The sequence below is a fragment of the Notolepis coatsorum genome, assembly GCF_963971535.1.
Source record: "Notolepis coatsorum genome assembly, chromosome: 1".
Taxonomy (NCBI): Eukaryota; Metazoa; Chordata; class Actinopteri; order Aulopiformes; family Paralepididae; genus Notolepis; species Notolepis coatsorum.
The window spans coordinates 160,703,315-160,722,300 of NC_140165.1; the positions used below are offsets into that span (position 1 = coordinate 160,703,315).

The 18,986-nt window shown below is 42.1% G+C and overlaps 1 protein-coding gene across 1 annotated transcript in view; it reads left to right on the top strand.

Moving 5' to 3' along the window:
* The window catches only part of tut7 (terminal uridylyl transferase 7), a 156,839-nt gene that overhangs the window by 82,829 nt on the left and 55,024 nt on the right, over nt 1-18,986 (top strand). Inside the window, exons 11-16 of the mRNA XM_084319881.1 lie at nt 5,205-5,339; nt 11,382-11,559; nt 14,241-14,899; nt 15,130-15,280; nt 15,406-15,492; nt 15,809-15,909. Coding sequence (XP_084176007.1) covers nt 5,205-5,339; nt 11,382-11,559; nt 14,241-14,899; nt 15,130-15,280; nt 15,406-15,492; nt 15,809-15,909 — 1,311 coding nt within the window. The remainder of the gene's footprint in view (nt 1-5,204; nt 5,340-11,381; nt 11,560-14,240; nt 14,900-15,129; nt 15,281-15,405; nt 15,493-15,808; nt 15,910-18,986) is intronic.

Here is an 18,986-nt window from a genome sequence, read left to right on the forward strand (position 1 = left end):
TACAAAAACCAGGACGAAATTTCTCTTCGTGTATGTTGATATTGTTGACTAAAACAAGACGAGACAAAATAATTATAACTTTTCTTAATGCCATCGTCCTGACAGCAGTGTGACTGGGAGCTCTGTTATTAGCATTAGCTGAAGAGGTAGTTGAAAAGCTAGTTTTAGCTTAACGTTACCTTGGCTAAAGTTGGGACTATTCATAATCCAGCTGCAGACCTGCAAGCAAAGTACAGAAAGTTGGCAAAGGAGTATTCCAATGTAAATAACTTTTTCACCAGTAACGTTACATTGTTTGTATTTCCATCTAGCTCGCGTTAGCTAGTGGCTAAGCTAGCTCACGCTAACGTGGTCACTGATCGACCTCTCGCACACAATTAATGACATAATGCAGACAGCCATACCGGTGACAATGTTTAGCTTTTAGTGCCAAATGATAAGAGTCTGAGGCGGAGTCTCAAAAGAGAATGTTGAATATTTATTTTGCATTAAAAATCGCAACAGTGTACCAACCATTCCGTGGGTGAACTCATTGAGCTTAGTTGTCAATTAATGATACTAATCTATACAATCACCTGTTGTTGAATAAATACCATTACTTTCTAGTTATTACTAAAAAACAGTATATATAAAACAGTAGTTGTAAAAAAGAAAAGAAAAAAAAGTTTTATAATTAATTTTATGTATGCACTGGTATCGGATCAGTATAACCAGACCTAGACCACCTCTAACTTTAACCCCTAAGTTAGGGTTGTGACTTAGAGGTGGTCTAGGTCCGGGTAGGGGTTAAGAGTTGGTCTAGCCCTTTACATCATCCATCTAAATAATAATAATAAATTATAATGAATGCTTAACTACCCCTAAGTTACCCTAACCAGACCTAGACCACCTCTAACCACTAACCAGACCTCTTCCATGTGGCACTTTAACACTGACCTCAGAATGTGATTTTATATAATGTTTTTATGCAAGCAGATTGCAATCAGTGTGTACTAGTACTACTGTGTGTTCTGTTTACTTAGTTTACAGTATCCTGTTATAGAATAAACCGCTGCCAGACACAGCAGAGAGAGGACAGACATGACAGAGAGGACAGACACTGCAGAGAGACGACAGACATGGCAGAAAGAAAGGAAAGACAGCAAACAGAAGACAGAGTTCAGCGTCGTCTCTCTGGTCAGAAACAACGTCACCACATCCGTAATGCTCTCTTTGATTCATACATTGGACCATGTCTACACCAACATATACTGTAGGAGCAACAATACATTGGACCATGTCTACACCAACATATACTGTAGGAGCAACAATACATTGGACCATCGACACCAACATATATACTTCCTGTGTATCACTTGTGCCGCCGATTCAGATTCCCCTAGGTTAAAAAATAAATACGCAATTTAAATCAGAACATTTTCCATGTTGACTATTTCTGACTTCTGACAAGTTTTTTTTCCATTAACTAAAAATAGACAATGTCATCCGTTTTCGTCGACTAAATCTAGACAAAAACAAAAAAGACAAAATTGAGACAAAAACTTTACTAAGACTAAAATGCTCAGACATTTAGTTGACTAAAACTGACTAAACGAAAAATAAATGAAGATGACTAAATATGATAAACGAAAAAGGAGCACTTGACACATGACTAAGACTAAAACTAAAATAGCTGCCAAAATTAACACTGCGGTCAATATGCAAAAAAGAGATCATTTCCATGCATACATTCACGCGTTACCGTGGTGAATATAAGTGTTTTTAGATCGGTCTGGGGTAATTCCTGAAATGCTGAGGAATAGCCTTATTCCTGTATTATACTATAACCATTGCCGTTTCTTGCCTGGACCTGCTATTATTCTCAAATCAAATCTATATCATAGGTATTATGTTTCGTTTTTTGATGCTTTGATCTAGGGCTGGGCGATATGGCCTAAATATGATATCACAATATTTTCTGACCTTTCGGCGATACACGATACGCATCACGATGTTTTTCTTTTTTTCCCCAAACAATTCATTATGAGGCTTACCAAGACAGTATTTGAGTTTGCAAGCTAACATTAAAGACAAAATAAAATACCCATGCATTTAGCATTTTTATATTATATATTAGATTTAGATTATTGGATTATTAGATTATATATTGCATATATTTAGCAATGAGATATTATATGATTTAGATATGAAATATGATGAATTGAAAATGGGGGACCCTGATGTAAACAAGACGAAAGTCTTTCTCTGGTCTGCATCCTCCAGTCCACTGTTGACTGTTGTTGTATTGAGCTGTACTGTATTGTACCCATGCTGCAATCTGTTAATAACGTTTATATTCATTCAGTCGGCAAACAGAATCATTTTGATTGACAGTCGCGTCTGCCAATTACGTCACATCGCTTGCACCCGCCCTGCTGTTCTTAGCACCAATCGGCAAGCGCATATTCATTTTTTACTTCCGCCATTGGAGAGCTCAATGAAAACAACAATGGCAGCGGTAGCTCGCCGCGGCTGACGTTTAGCTTTTAGCTCTGCAGAATGACTAAACGACTGGAGGCATAATGATTTTACTGCAACGGATGTTATAATAAAAGCCTTTCCATACATCTGTCTGATTGAAAACGTTATTAACAGACCGCAGAATGGGCACAACGGAGTCAGCACGGGCTGAGATATGAACGACTAATGCTTGCTATCTAGGTCGACCTCGGTCGTTGCTATGTAAATACGCTGATGTTATTGAAAGTGTAACTATATAACGTTAATGCCACAAAACGAATGCCTTTGTTATCATAAGTAGTAACTTTTGATGCAGTAGTGCGTGTGTGGGGCGCTGTTCAAAAGTGTCAACGTGTGGACCAGATTGACGCAACACAAGCCTCTTGGGCAAAACATCACGATATCCACGATACGTTTAAAAAGTGTATCGTTAATGAACTGTACCCGATATTTATATAATATCGTCATATTGCCCAGCCCTACTTTGATCGCCACCAACGGCATACGTTGTGGACTAACGTTACACACACACGTTCGGATCGAGATGAAGACATGCTTGGATCAACGCAGGATTGATATCATATAGCCCTTACCTTGACTAGGATGTACCCCAAAAAGAATATTCCGATTATCTGATCGCGATTCCAAGTATTGATGTCCATCGTGTCGCCAACATAATCCACCACACATCATGCGTCGGGAGTAGGGCTGGGCAATTAATCAAAAAAAATCGCGATCTCGATTCATAGACCTATGCAATCTCATTTCTAAGTTATGACTATTTTTCTTTTTCTTTTTTTCTTTACTTTTTAAATGATTTTATTGAAAAAATAAGAATCGTGAGAGAATCGTGATCTCAATTCTTAAAGAGAAAAATCGTGATTCACATTTTAGCAAGAATCGCCCAGCCCGACTCGGCAGCATTTGATTCTTCTCAATCCGACCGTTATAACCGATCAGCTTGAGCAAAAAAGAAAAAAACGACCCTGACCCATTTAGATCGACGTACAGGCCAAGATACAAGGTTTCAAAGGGTGCTCAATACCGCCGTCTAGCTGGATGCGTCCGTTATTGCACTTTGGTGACCTCAGACTCATTCCCTATGGTAACAATAGGCTCCTGGGTGGATAATGAATACAAATATCGAATAAAAGAAATTACCCAGAAATGACTTAAGTCGTTTTTGGCACTCAGCGGCATGGGCTCCACGAGAAATCTCGTGATTTCATGCCATACGTTGAGTGCCAGGGACGAGAAATCTTGCTATTTAATCGTTATTGCTTTTTTCATCAATCTAGCCTCACGTTATCATTGGGACTGTCTTATGAGCTCGAACAGGGAAAATACAGCCCCCTATCGTCTCCAGGATGGTAATGCACCCATTGGATTGGACTCGATGGAAATGCACGAAAAAAAAAAAAAAAAAAAAAAAAACTTAATCCACATTTTACTTCTCAGGCATGTAACCGGAGACGATTGGATTCATTGTGGACACTCAGAGCAGCATGGATTATCTGTTTCGAGTACCTAACGTTGGATCAATAAACACGATCGATATTTGGAATGGCGATCAGGAATTGGAATAATCTTTTTGCAGAACATCTGATGTGAGGTAAGGAATCTATGTTACCAGTCTTGGGGTAATCCGATGTATTTTTCACATATCTCAACGTGTCTGTGTGTGTGTGCGTGTATGACGTTAGCGCTGACCAGGTCATAGATAATCGATTTTTCAGCCCACTTCTCTAGCGTGCATAAGTACACATATACTATTGATAATCTAGCGTTTATTTGAAAACGATTAATAAATCAGCCGGAAAATGACAACGTGTTGTGTGTATTCCAGTAAAGAACTATTATCACGGAATCTTTTTTTTTTCCTTCGAAATTTCCCCAAACTTCCGTTTTTCAAACCGGTATAAAACGGAAATGTACAGATGAAAAAACAATCAGTTTCGTACATGTTGACTGCAAGCAAGTCATTGATAAGCGACGGGCGTATTAGACACATAGCCATAATATAGAATATAGAAATAGCTCTGCGAAAATCATGAAATATCGGAAAATCAGTTCAAAAAGGCTGGCATTCAAGCGATAAATAGTGCGCCCCCTGCTGGCACTCAATGTGTTAAAGCCTCTTTTAATTTTCTTTTAGAAAACGTTAGTGATGTGTAGCTGTCTACCAGCTGTAGGTTGGCATTCCACAGTTGTACACCTCTATATTTAATTGAATACTGGCCCTTGTTGGTATGATAGAAAGGAATATGTAGATTGTTTGTCTCGTTTGGTAAGAATGAATAGAGGAGTTAGGGTAGGGGCATCTAGGGGCTATGATGAGGTTAGGGTTAGAATCATAGTCTTATGATCATGGTTGTATCAATCGTCGATGGAGAGTAGCAAAACAGACATACATTTATGTGAAAGTGTTTGAGACCATTACTTTTTTTTTTTAAGATTTCTTTTTTGGCGTTTTATCGCTTTATTGCTACTGGGCAGTCCAGTAGAGAGAGACAGAGGAGGAATGGGAGACAGAGTGGGGGGTAGACATTCGTCAAATAACGACGGGTTCGGGAGTCTAACCCGGGTCGGCCATGTCGCGGCTGAGCGCGCTATGTGGTTCGCCACTGGGGCGCCCTGAGACCATTACTTTAAATCACACACATGTCATCCCTTTCTTACACTTGTTTTTCTATACAACTTTTCAGATTAAGGAGTTTTCCATCAGCAAGCTGTCTGCCTTCAGTCTCGCACACCTGGAAGACGGATATTTGCACTGGACTTACTCTCCCTCCACGAAAGAATCCTCCCAGCTAGCAGAGGACTCCTGCAAGACGGGGAAGGTAATGATCGTGTCTAGATCTCCCAGAAGGATGTTTTGATGGGGGTTATACATTTTTGACCAATCTCCAAGGCTGTAATTCAGGGGTGGCCAACCAGTCAGAGACTAAGAGCCACAAAAAAATGACTGTGGTACCACAAAGAGCCACACCATATACCAGCGTTTCTCAACCTTTTTTTTCAGTCACGGCACCCTTCATGTGTTTATAGGTCTCACCCTCTGGCCTCTGAAGTTGCTAATGTCTTTTTTATTTGGGCCTCACAGGGTTAAAAGTACCCTGTGAGACCCACGGTTGCAAAATTACAAAATCACTTTTAGCCATTTAAAAAAATAATGTTTATTTAAAAAATGTTAAAGGGGAACTATTTTACTATTTCTTTCACTATTTGGGCACTTTTACACAATTCCTGTGAGTCTATGGAACACCTAGGTTTTTTTCAAAAAAAATGCATTGTTTTGTATTTCTAATCAAGTACTAAAAACCGCATTTTTCGACCTCAAGATCTTAAGCCATTTTGAGGCTGGGCTCCAACCACTGTGTGGCCTGGTGCCAACTGCCACATCAACTGCCACATTATTATGCAGCTGAGAAATCTCTGACATCACAGATATGCACATTTTCAGATGACTCAGTTCAGTGAGGGTGAATATTGTGAGAGGAGAATTGGAAGAATTCGCCAATATGAGAATTAGAGACATATATCCTATTAATATAAGTCCACATAGCTAAGAAACAATGGTAAACACTGAAAAAAGCCATTTATAAGATAGTTCCCCTTTAAGCACATGTATAGTCAATTGGTCCTGTTGTTCAGCCTCACAATGCTATTTGATAGTAAATGTGTTTATATGTCCCACCCTCTGGCCTCTGAAGTTGCTAATTTCTTTTTAATTTGGGCCTCACAGGGTTAACCTCTTAAGCCCGAGATATACAGTAAAAGTGTATATTTTCAGCATTATGTTTGTTTACCAATTATTTTAACTGTTATTAGTGAAATATAAGATTATAGAAATCTCAGGGCATTGAGTCGGAAACCGGCGCATATTGACAGGAGGAAGTGGCACAGCCAAAAGTGAGTGTAGTCTTTTGAAGGAAGAGACTCAGGGCTTTCAAATTTCGAAAAACTACCCTACCCAGCTCACACCAGCCCCTGTCAATCATCTGACTTCTGGATTTACTTTTTAATTTCTCTTATTTTTTGGGATTATCTCCCACAAACCTGAACGTTATTGCCATAAAACAGAACGCAGTTAGTTTCTCTACCTTTCTGTGAACGTCTTGCAAAAAACGGTGTTGCAATATGATGAAAAATGGTGGAGAAATTTACATTATAAAAAAGATGGCAGAATTCAGTACTGTATCTACAAAACCTTCTGTTTAATCATCTTCCCTTTATTCATTTGCTTAGATTTTTCAGGTCTGGTAAATTTTAGCATGGTGTTATTTACAGTCAAAGATAATTTTTTTTTTAAATAGAATTGATATTCTCCTTTGGTTCATTACAATTTACTCAAGCCTAGTAACAGACACACTATTTCTGACACTGATCCATATATGTCCCTAGATTCAGATACCAAGAACATGCAAATGGACCATTTAAAAAAAAATTGTAAATGTTTATTCTACGTCCTTATGGAATGAGTGACATAAAAAAAAAAAAAAAGTTAAAAAAAAAAAAAAAAGTTAAAAAAAAAAAAAAAGTTAAAAAAAAAAAAAAAAAAAAAAAAAATTTATGGATGGAAGAGCCGCACATTGACGGCCAAAGAGCCGCATGCGGCTCGCGAGCCGCGGGTTGGCCACCCCTGCTGTAATTCGTCACAATTCTCACCTAAAAAGATGTTTATACACTATGGAGATATTTCTCTCTCTCTCTGTTATTCACATCTACAAAACACTATGCTCAAACTGTGGAACAAGTACTACACAGACAGCCCACACATGATCTTCGGTTGTGCTTTTTATTTAGTCCAATGTTTTCACACATACGAAAACTTTTATCATTTTAGAATGGCCAGCAGCATTCAAACATTCAAGTTCGCCATTTTGCTCAAAATGCAGCTACAAGCATTACAAGCATGTGATCATTCAGGCTATATTTGTCAATGATCATATCGGATTAGCATTTTTATTTTCTCCGATGTCTGAGAATGTTCGGTATTTGTGGCCAGTATTATAAACCTAGTATGTGTGTGGGTAAGTGTACAGCCTATGTGTGGCTGTAAGAGGTAACTGCACCTTGTTAACCTCTTCCACCCGACGGGTCCGGTCCCAAAATGACATCACGTCATAAATCAATCTGTCTAGATTGTATGACATAATTTAGCGTTTAAAAAAAAAAAAAAAAAATAAATCCAAGAGTAAACATCCTAACCATGTCACAACAGCAGTCATACTGTCATAGTGTATATTTTCAGCAATACGTTTGTTTACCAATAGGTTAAAGTGTTATTAGTGAGATTTTAGTTTTTGAAATGTGATCAAATGTTCACGGAGATCGGCCATTTTTAATTAGTCGCCGTCGCCGAATGATAATAATAATAATAATTCATTTTATTTATATAGCGCTTCTCAATGACCCGAAGTCGCTGACAGTAGTTAGGAACATAGTAAAAACAAAGAAACAAAAACAAGAGGAACATGAGACCATGGGGGGAACAGGGGAAGACCGCATGAAATAGCACAAAAAGACAGAGCGACAGGAGACAGACATCAATCGGGTTGGAAGGGGGGAGGGGGTTGAAGGCAAGGGAGAACAGGTGGGTTGAGGCGAGCTTTGAAGGTGGAGAGTGTAGGGGAGTCTCTGATGGACTGAGGGAGGGAGTTCCAGAGTCGGGGTGCAGTGCGAGAGAAGGCCCGATCACCGAAGTTTTTGAGTTTGGATGTCGGGACAGTGAGGGAGGCAGTGGAGGAAGACTGGAGGGAACGGGTGGGGCGGTAGGGAAGAAGGAGATCAGTCAGGTGGGGGGGGGCCAGGCTGTGGAGGGCTTTGAAGGTGAGGAGTAGTGTTTTGAAGTTTATGCAGTGTTTGATCAGGAGCCAGTGGAGAGAGTGGAGGAACAGGAGTGATGTGTTCCCGGGACCGGGTGTTAGTGAGGAGGCGGGTGGCTGAGTTTTGGACCATTTGCAGTTTATGGAGGGAGCGGGAGGTGATGCCAGTGAGGAGGGAGTTGCAATAGTCCAGGCGGGAGGAGATGAAAGCATGTATGAGGGATTCAGCAGCAGGGGGGGAGAGGCAGTGATGGATTTTAGCAATGTTGCGGAGGTGAAAGTATGATGTTTTTACAATGGAGCGGACGTGGGGGTCAAATGAGAGGGTGGGGTCGAGGAGGACACCAAGGTTTCGGACTAGGGGGGAGGGGGTGATGGTGGAGTCATTGATGGTGAGTGTGATGGGTCCGGATCTGGTGAGGGTGGTTTTGGTGCCAATGATGAGAAGTTCCGTCTTGTCACTGTTTAATTTGAGAAAGTTGTGAGTCATCCAGGTCTGGAGTTCAGTAATGCAGGATTCGATGTGACTGAGGGGTGGGCTGTGGGGGATTGTGTACTGATGTAGATTTGGGTGTCATCAGCGTAGCAGTGGAAGTTGAGGTGGTATTTACGGATGATGTGACCAAGGGGGAGAATGTAGCAGATGAAGAGCAGGGGGCCAAGGTCTGAGCCTTGGGGGACCCCCTGTGTGACTGGGGCGGGGGAAGAGGTGTGGCCGGAGAGGGAGATGAATTGGTGTCGGTCTGTGAGGTAGGACGAGAACCAGTCAAGTGTTGTGCCCTCAACACCCAGTTGGTGCAGCCTTTGATGATAATTTTGTAGTAATAAGAGCACAGGGCATCCAGAGCTCTCAATGAGCGTTGAAATTTAGAAAAACTACAGTACCCAGGAAATTCTAGCATCCTGCAAGCAAATTACTTGTGTATGCATTTTTTTTTTCTCTGGATACTATATCACAAAACTGAACGTTATTGGCATAGATTGGAGCGCAGTTAGTGCGTCTACCTTCTGTGAACATTTAGCAACCATCTGTGTTGAAATCCGATCCAAAATGGTGGAGACATATCCATTCTAAGAATCGAACTGTACATACAGTAGTTTTCATTCTTCATTCTCGATGCACGCCTGGTGATACTAAATCCAAATTTAACTCTGCCATTTGAAAGAGGAGATTTGGCCCGATCCATAGATGTGTGAGTTGGCTATAATAAGGTCATTTATAGGCCTCATATTCTATATTATATAATAATATTTCAAATTGCATAGGTCCAGATGGCAGAATGCAGTACTGTATCAACAAAACCTTCTGTTTAATCATCTTTCCTTTATTCATTTCCTTAGATGTTCTTGTACACGTGATCTCAAGAAGGTATTGAACGAGATCAGTGGCAGTTTTTCATGTCTGGTCATTTTTAGCATGGTGTTATTTACTGTCAAAGATGCAAAGAGAAATCATAATTTATATTCTCCTTGTTTCATCACAATTTAAGCGAGCCTAGTAATAGACACAGGCTCGCTGACACTGGGAATACATTCACTGAGGTCCATAGATGTCCCTAGATAGCAAGAACATGCAAAGGCACCTTGTAGAAGTGGACCAATCTTCCATTTACTTAGGTATGTATTTTAGGCGTTTTTTCAGAAAATAGGGCTCTGGGCTTAAGAGGTTAAATCAAGAGAACTGCAACAAAATAGACAAGGGAGCTTGTTATACATTAGACATGGCCTTTTATAGGGCTTTAGGCGATATTGCCTAAATATGATATCACGATATTTTCTGACCTTTCGGCCATACACGATACGCATCACAATGTTTTTCTTTTTTTCCCCAAACAATTCATTATGAGGCTTACCAAGACAGTATTTGAGTTTGCAAGCCAACACTAAAGACAAAATAAAATACCCATGCATTTAGCATTTTTATATTGGATTTAGATTATTGGATTATTAGATTATATATTGCATATATTTAGCAATGAGATATTATATGATTTAGATATGAAATATGATGAATTGAAAATGGGGGACCCTGATGTAAACAAGACGAAAGTCTTTCTCTGGTCTGCATCCTCCAGTCCACTGTTGTTGTATTGAGCTGTACTGTATTGTACCCATGCTGCAATCTGTTAATAACGTTTTCATTCATTCAGACGACAAACAGAATCATTTTGATTGACAGTCGAGTCTGCCAATTACGTCACACCCGCCCTGCTGTTCTTAGCACCAATCGGCAAGCGCGTATTAATTTTTTACTTCCGCCATTGGAGAGCTCAATGACAACAACAATGGTAGCGGTAGCTCCCCGCGGCCGACGTTTAGCTTTTAGCTCTGCAGGATGACTAAACGACTGGAGGCATAATGATTTTACTGCAACGGATGTTATAATAAAAGCCTTTCCATACATCTGTCTGATTGAAAACTTTATTAACAGACTGCAGAATGGGCACAACTGAGTCAGCACGGGCTGAGATATGAACGACTAATGCTTGCTATATCTAGGTCGACCTCGGACGTTGCTATGTAAATACGCTGATGTTATTGAACGTGTAACTATATAACGTTAATGCCACAAAACGAATGCCTTTGTTATCATAAGTAGTAACTTTGATGCAGTAGTGTGTGTGTGGGGCGGCGCTGTTCAAAAGTTTCAACGTGTGGACCAGATTGACGCGACACAATCCTCTTGGGCAAAACATCACGATATCCACGATACGTTTAAAAAGTGTATCGTTAATGAACTGTACCCGATATTTATATAATATCGTCATATCGCCCAGCCCTAGCCTTTTATGGATTTTGCGGATTTCTACGTCACGTCACTATTGCAGGGTTTTCTCTTGTTCAGCCTAACTCTGCCTCCCTGATTTAGCCTGCTAGAGAAGTTAGGTTTAACCCTAACCTTGACCATTCACACTACCCACAAATAAAAAGATCCCACGCAAAGGGTTCTAGACACTATCAAAGGTAATTCTAATCCCCCTTAGGACAGCCCTAGGGGCTCATACATCACAGATCTTTCTTGAGCGTGTGTGGTCATGTTTGTTTCTGTTCTAGGCTCCACTGATATTCCAGAGCCCTCACCCCTCCGTAGAGGTGGGCCTTGTTTGGGTGGAGATGCTTCGCTTCTATTCTCTGGAATTCAACATGGCGGAAGGCGTCATCAGTGTGCGTACCAGTGCAGCTGTCTCCCGGGAGGCCAAGGACTGGCCAAAGAAACGCATCGCTGTGGAGGGTCAGAAACTCTTTCACTCTTACGGCAAAAAGATAAACACACCGTCCAGGTTACACATGGTTAGAGCCAGGTAGACTCACTGTCCATGTTACTCATGGTTAGAGCCAGGTAGACTCACTGTCCATGTTACTCATGGTTAGAGCCAGGTAGACTCACTGTTCAGGTTACTCATGGTTAGAGCCAGGTAGACTCACTGTTCAGGTTACTCATGGTTAGAGCCAGGTAGACACTGTCCATGTTACTCATGGTTAGAGCCAGGTAGACACTGTTCAGGTTACTCATGGTTAGAGCCAGGTAGACACTGTTCAGGTTACTCATGGTTAGAGCCAGGTAGACACTGTTCAGGTTACTCATGGTTAGAGCCAGGTAGACACTGTTCAGGTTACTCATGGTTAGAGCCAGGTAGACACTGTCCATGTTACTCATGGTTAGAGCCAGGTAGACACTGTCCATGTTACTCATGGTTAGAGCCAGGTAGACACTGTTCATGTTACTCATGGTTAGAGCCAGGTAGACACTGTTCAGGTTACTCATGGTTAGAGCCAGGTAGACTCACTGTCCAGGTTACTCATGGTTAGAGCCAGGTAGACACTGTCCATGTTACTCATGGTTAGAGCCAGGTAGACACTGTTCATGTTACTCATGGTTAGAGCCAGGTAGACACTGTTCAGGTTACTCATGGTTAGAGCCAGGTAGACTCACTGTCCAGGTTACTCATGGTTAGAGCCAGGTAGACACTGTTCAGGTTACTCATGGTTAGAGCCAGGTAGACACTGTCCATGTTACTCATGGTTAGAGCCAGGTAGACACTGTTCAGGTTACTCATGGTTAGAGCCAGGTAGACACTGTTCAGGTTACTCATGGTTAGAGCCAGGTAGACACTGTTCAGGTTACTCATGGTTAGAGCCAGGTAGACACTGTCCATGTTACTCATGGTTAGAGCCAGGTAGACACTGTTCAGGTTACTCATGGTTAGAGCCAGGTAGACACTGTCCATGTTACTCATGGTTAGAGCCAAGTCTTTTATGATGACAATGTTTTCACAGAGGAGCTTCACATATCCATCCATCTCAGTTCATGAGAACTAGGGGTGCACCGATATATCGGTCGGGTATCGGTATCGGCCGATAAGTGCCTTGTTGACTGCTATCGGCCTATCGGCCGATAAGCTCAAATGTGCCGATAGCAGTCGCCGATAAATAAGCATCAATTTGTGTAGCGTCAAAAGGCAAAAAAATAAAATTCACTTGCAACCTACCTGCACAAGCCCGCCGTCCCCCCCACACACACACAAGCTACTGCATCACAGTTACTACTTATGATTAACAAGGCATTCGTTTTGTGGCATTAACGCTATATAGTTAGTGTTACACGGACAATAACATCAGCATATTATTATTACCCATAGCAGCAAGGCATTACTCCGAGTCCGTTCATAGCTCAGTTCCATTCCGTTGCTCATTCCGTACCCAACTACCCACTACTAGTTAGTTAGCACCATCCAGGCATCAACGTGAGCTCCCGGTACGGTAGCTAGCTAGTTAGCACCATCCAGGCATCAATGTGAGCTCCCGGTACGGTAGCTAGTTAGTTAGCACCATCCAGGCATCAACGTGAGCTCCCGGTACGGTAGCTAGTTAGTTAATAACGTTATATAGTTAGTGTTACACGTTCAATATAACATCAGCATATTATTTACCCGAACACAGCAAGTAAGCAAGGCATTATTCCGTTCATAGCTCCGTTGCTCATTCCGTACCAAACTACCCATTCTGCAATCTGTTAATAAAGTTTTCAACCAGACAAATGTATAGAAAGGCTTTGTTTTATTATAACATTTGTTGCAGTAAAATCATTGCGTCTCGTTTGGCCATCCTGTGGAGCGCGCTGGTCGGCGGGCACTGCCGGGCAGCTAACGTATTAGCTTGTTGTGGTTCTGAGTTTGACTCGCATTCTGAGTTCTCGCAAGCAGATCAATGGCGACATGCCCCCGAAGTAGAAAATGAATAAACGCTTGCCGATTGGTGGTAAGAACAGCAGGAGGTGGGTGCTAGCGGTGTGGCGTAATTGGCCGAATCGACTGTCAATCAAAATGGTTCCATTGCATTGGTTGAAAGCTCTGGTTGAGAGAATAGTATCCCGCTGCAGGCCGCCAGAATGGTTCCATTGCATTGGTTGAAAGCTCTGGTTGAGAGAATAGTATCCCGCTGCAGGCCGCCAGAATGGTTCCATTGCATTGGTTGAAAGCTCTGGTTGAGAAAATAGTATCCCTCTGCAGGCCGCCAGACGATACTGGGAGAGAGATAGTGATACCATAAACATATTTCTTGATGTTTCCTTTTTTTAAGTAAGTAAAGAGGCCTACAAATACAAACATACACATACAAATATACAATTTTTTTTTTTTTTTTTTTTTATAAATATATACAAATACTTATATACAAATATCGGTATCGGCCGATAGTGTTAGTTGAACAATCGGTATTGGTGGCCAATTTTCATATCGGTGCATCCCTAATGAGAACACATTGATTGCTTATAATCTTAAGATCCTGTATCAGATGAGGATTTGCCTTAATACTAATGAGCTTGGATTTTAAAATGGGGTATCAAGTATTGTGGCGGGAAGTGATCAAGTTTTGATGTGTTTTTAATTGGCATGTTTGTGTTTGTTTGTTTAGACCCATTTGCCGTGAAGAGGAATGTTGCCCGCACGGTGAACAGCCAGCAGACATACGAGTATGTCCTCCACTGTCTGAAAGCCACATACAAGTACTTCGCCCTGCCACTCAACACTCCGGCCAATCATAAGGTAGAAACCTCCCGGGCGGCGGCCGTTGCGGCTCGGTGTGAGGAGGCCAGCCTCCTGTCCGGTATCGGCGCACTCGGCCTGGAATCGCAGACTGCCAGTACAAGTAAGTCTGAAGAGGAGGCTCCACAAGATTCAGATTGTATTATCGAAGAGTGCGAATCAGAGGAAGAGGGAGAGAAAGAAAAAAGAGACTTGGGGAAAAGCAGCCTTTCTGAAGATGAGGAGTTAGAGGAAGAGGAGGAGGAGGAGGAGGAGGATGACGACCTGTACAGCCGACAGCACCTGGACAGCCTCACCACCGAGGACGAAGAGCTGTTCCCATTGGACGAGGTCTCTGGGGAGGAGCTTCTGTCCGATGAGGAGGGTCCAGACACGCCCGGCTCCATGGATGAAGAGGCACTGGCTCCTCCTAGTCCACCGCGCCAATCTGTAGAGGACACGACCAAAGACGAGGGCTCTGAAAATCAGACTGAGAAACTCACTAGTCTGTGTTATGAGTTTACCAGGCAAGCCTTCACTCGAGGCAAGGTACGTGTATCCTTGGTTTGCATAAACCATAATTTGGCCAGTGGCTGGTGTTGATTTAAATCCCTGCTTTACATCTTTTTATGCATGTTTTTCTGTGGAGCTGTACTTCTAATACATATGGAAATCTGAAATATCAAAGTCAAAATCGGGTCAAAACTGATAAAGTGTCAGTGATGGTTGTTGGAGATGGAATCGGACCTGACAGTGTCGTTTAAACTGTTCTGTTTCAGCTGTACGTGGTTGTGTGTAGCTTGTGTAAGCGCGATGGCCACCTGAAGAAAGACTGTCCCGAAGATTTCAAGAAAGTGGAGCTGGAACCTTTGCCTCCCATGACACCAGCATTCCTCAAAACCCTCAACCAAGTCTGCGAGCAGTGCCACAGTAAGTTTGTGTGTGAATGTCCAGTGAAGTCCTTGTTGCCTGGGCACACAGATATTTCTCACATCTCTTCTTCGTTGTTCCACCATCTGTCGAGCCCACAAGCCTGTGTCTGTTTGTTCCTATAGAGGACTTTGCCCCCGATGACCTGGAGGTCAGTGTGAGGGAACACATCCTTCAAGACGTGGAGAGCTTTGTCAGACGGCAGTTTGCAGGTAAAGTAAACTGCCGTTGTCGCCAATTTTTTTTAAAATGCACAGCATTTGTGTGTCTCAAGTATGATACCTTAATCATAATAGTATCTGAAGTATGCATAATGCACCATGCTCATTCACCAAAATATTGATGAATGAGAGCTATATCTGTCGATATGAAATGTAATGATTCTCACGTCTTTAAAGAAATGTCAAAAGGAACGGTCCTCTTCATGAAGGCCGTCTAATTTTTTGCTATTAATCCTGATGAACGCAGAAACATCCTCTATATCTAATCTAATGTAACATGGATGATTGCGTGTTTGTCTTGGGACAGGGGCCCGCCTGCGCCTGTTTGGCTCGTCCAAGAACGGCTTCGGCTTCAGACAGAGTGACCTGGATATTTGCATGGTGCTGGAGGGACAGGCAACCGCAGACGCAAGTATCTTTCCATCCTCTCACCTGTCCTTTACACCCATCCTCTCACCTGTCCTTTACATCATCCTCTCACCTGTCCTTTACATCAGTGTTTCTCAACTGGTGGGTTGCGACCCAAAAGTGGGTCGCAGGGCCATTTTGAGTGGGTCGTGGATGTGTTTTTTTCACTACCTATCTTTGTGAAAGTGGCTTCTCAGCTCTGGTCCAGCTGAAGACAAAGCAGAGGAACAGATTGGACATTGAGCATGACCTCAGAGTTGCTTTGTCTACCATCACCCCAGACTTTGAGACTCTTGTCAGGAGCAAACAACATCCCCAGTTATCCCATTAGTTCCCTGGGATGTTAAGCTAAGAAGTCTGCTAAGGATATATTATTTATTATTATTATTATTTTATTTCATTGTGTTTTTAGCCCTAGTTGCACTTTTGTTGCAACCCCAGTTATCCCATTAGTTCCCCCAAACTTACTGTAGATTTGTTATGTTAAGCTAAGAAGTCTGCTAAGAAGCATATTTATTATTATTATTTTATTTCATTGGGTTTTTAGCCCTAGTTGCTTACTTTTGTTGCAACCCCAGTTATCCCATTAGTTCCCCCAAACTTAGGTATGTTATGTTAACCCTTTATTCGCCAAGGACGAGTTTCCACGTCATTCTCCGCCATGCGTAATCTGCCAATGACACCGTAAGGCGTCTTTGAGATCAATATTTCAAAAATCTGTGATGGCAATCATATTTTACCCACGGAGACTTGGGATCTCCTGTTGATCTCCTCTCAACTCTCCAACGGTTCAAGAGCGCCATCTGGTCGCCGATCGGCGGATCGCCCAAACAGGAAGTGACGCGCCGGAAGTGGTGCTCATCCATATTCGGTCCGGGCACTCGCTATCGTTAGCGGGACTCTAGCTCGACACACTGGACAGCGATCAGTTGCCAATAACTCTATAAACAACATGATTTGGACGTATATACTATTATACAACCTGGAAATGGATCGCATATATCAACATCCCCTTCTGCGCCACGCTGACCACCCAACGGTCAGAGGAAGATGCGGTAAGTTTCAGCGTGTTTGATTATTATTAAACGTATAATCTGCTCTGATATATATATTGCCCATACTAAATAAATGATTTAACGTCGGCCACGGACTTATAACCCCCCCCCCCCCCTCCGGTCACCAGCAGATGATGAGGCAGGACGTTTAGGACCTTGTACAATTGAAAGTTTTAATATGACGTCAATCGGTATCAAACTACATTTGATGATGTAATATGTGACCAGGTATGGACTTCAGGGTCATGTTGAGGGATCTTCATTTTTTTTTTTTTTTTTTATGTACATATTATGAAAGTACAGATTCATACCTTCAAAATAAGCCATCACTTGAACATTTTGGTGGGATACTTTGCAAGCTACTTCCTATGATTCATGGTGATTATCACAAAACGTATTCAGAGATAATAGCCTTCAAGAGACGAGCAGGCTATTCGGTGACAATAGTGAAACAACTACAACACTACCCAGAAGTCATTGTAATCCATGGCCCCCCTCTCTCTAGGGCAATTAACACCTGGCAGCTTTCCAGTCTGAGGCTCTTTGTTATTACAATGAGTCTGGTGACTGCAAACACAACACCCAGAGAAAAAAGGAAAAGTCATGATAGTTTATTAAAAAATTAGTGTGGTAGTGAAAGGTTAACCTTCTGTAGTGTGGTAGTGAAAGGTTAACCTTCAGTAGTGTGGTAGTGAAAGGGTTAACCTTCTGTTGTGTGGTAGTGAAAGGTTAACCTTCTGTAGTGTGGTAGTGAAAGGGTTAACCTTCTGTAGTGTGGTAGTGAAAGGTTAACCTTCTGTAGTGTGGTAGTGAAAGGTTAACCTTCTGTAGTGTGGTAGTGAAAGGTTAACCTTCTGTAGTGTGGTAGTGAAAGGGTTAACCTTCTGTAGTGTGGTAGTGAAAGGTTAACCTTCTGTAGTGTGGTAGTGAAAGGTTAACCTTCTGTAGTGTGGTAGTGAAAGGGTTAACCTTCTGTAGTGTGGTAGTGAAAGGTTAACCTTCTGTAGTGGTAGTGAAAGGTTAACCTTCTGTGGTGTTGTAGTGAAAGGGTTAACCTTCAGTAGTGTGGTAGTGAAAGGGTTAACCTTCTGTAGTGTGGTAGTGAAAGGTTAACCTTCTGTAGTGTGGTAGTGAAAGGGTTAACCTTCTGTAGTGTGTGGTAGTGAAAGGTTAGCCTTCTGTAGTGTGGTAGTGAAAGGTTAACCTTCTGTAGTGTGGTAGTGAAAGGGTTAACCTTCTGTAGTGTGGTAGTGAAAGGTTAACCTTCTGTAGTGTGGTAGTGAAAGGTTAACCTTCTGTAGTGTGGTAGTGAAAGGTTAACCTTCTGTAGTGTGGTAGTGAAAGGTTAACCTTCTGTAGTGTGGTAGTGAAAGGTTAACCTTCTGTAGTGTGGTAGTGAAAGGGTTAACCTTCAGTAGTGTTGTAGTGAAAGGGTTAACCTTCAGTAGTGTTGTAGTGAAAGGGTTAACCTTCTGTAGTGTGGTAGTGAAAGGTTAACCTGTAGTGTGGTAGTGAAAGGTTAACCTTCTGTGTTGTTGTAGTGAAAGGGTTAACCTTCAGTAGTGTGGTAGCAGGCCTGTACACTGCGATGATATGATCGCGAATTGCCCCTTTAATTGGCCGTTGCGATTGGTAAATATTATCTGTGGGCGGGCTTGCGAGTAGTGCTTTCAAGCCTTGCATTCGCATTTCACTCCTAAATTATCCAAGGCGTGTGATGACGCCACTCACGCGAGCTGTCAGTGCGACACAATGTCGTGGTGCTATGAAAGAATCTGTCGGCAATGAATGAACTTACTGCGATCACCGATAGCATGAGTGAAAAAAAAGATTTGCGTGTGGAGTGAATCTAGGTCACGCTATATACTTGGTACTTGTAGTCTATCGTGCGATTAAAGACCATGTCCCTATCTGCGTAGTCTATACATCCAACACCAAATCCCATAATTCCTAGCAAAACGAAACTGAATGTGGCCTCTCTTCCTTTCAATATGGGCTATTGCATCGCCAAAGAAGCACCTC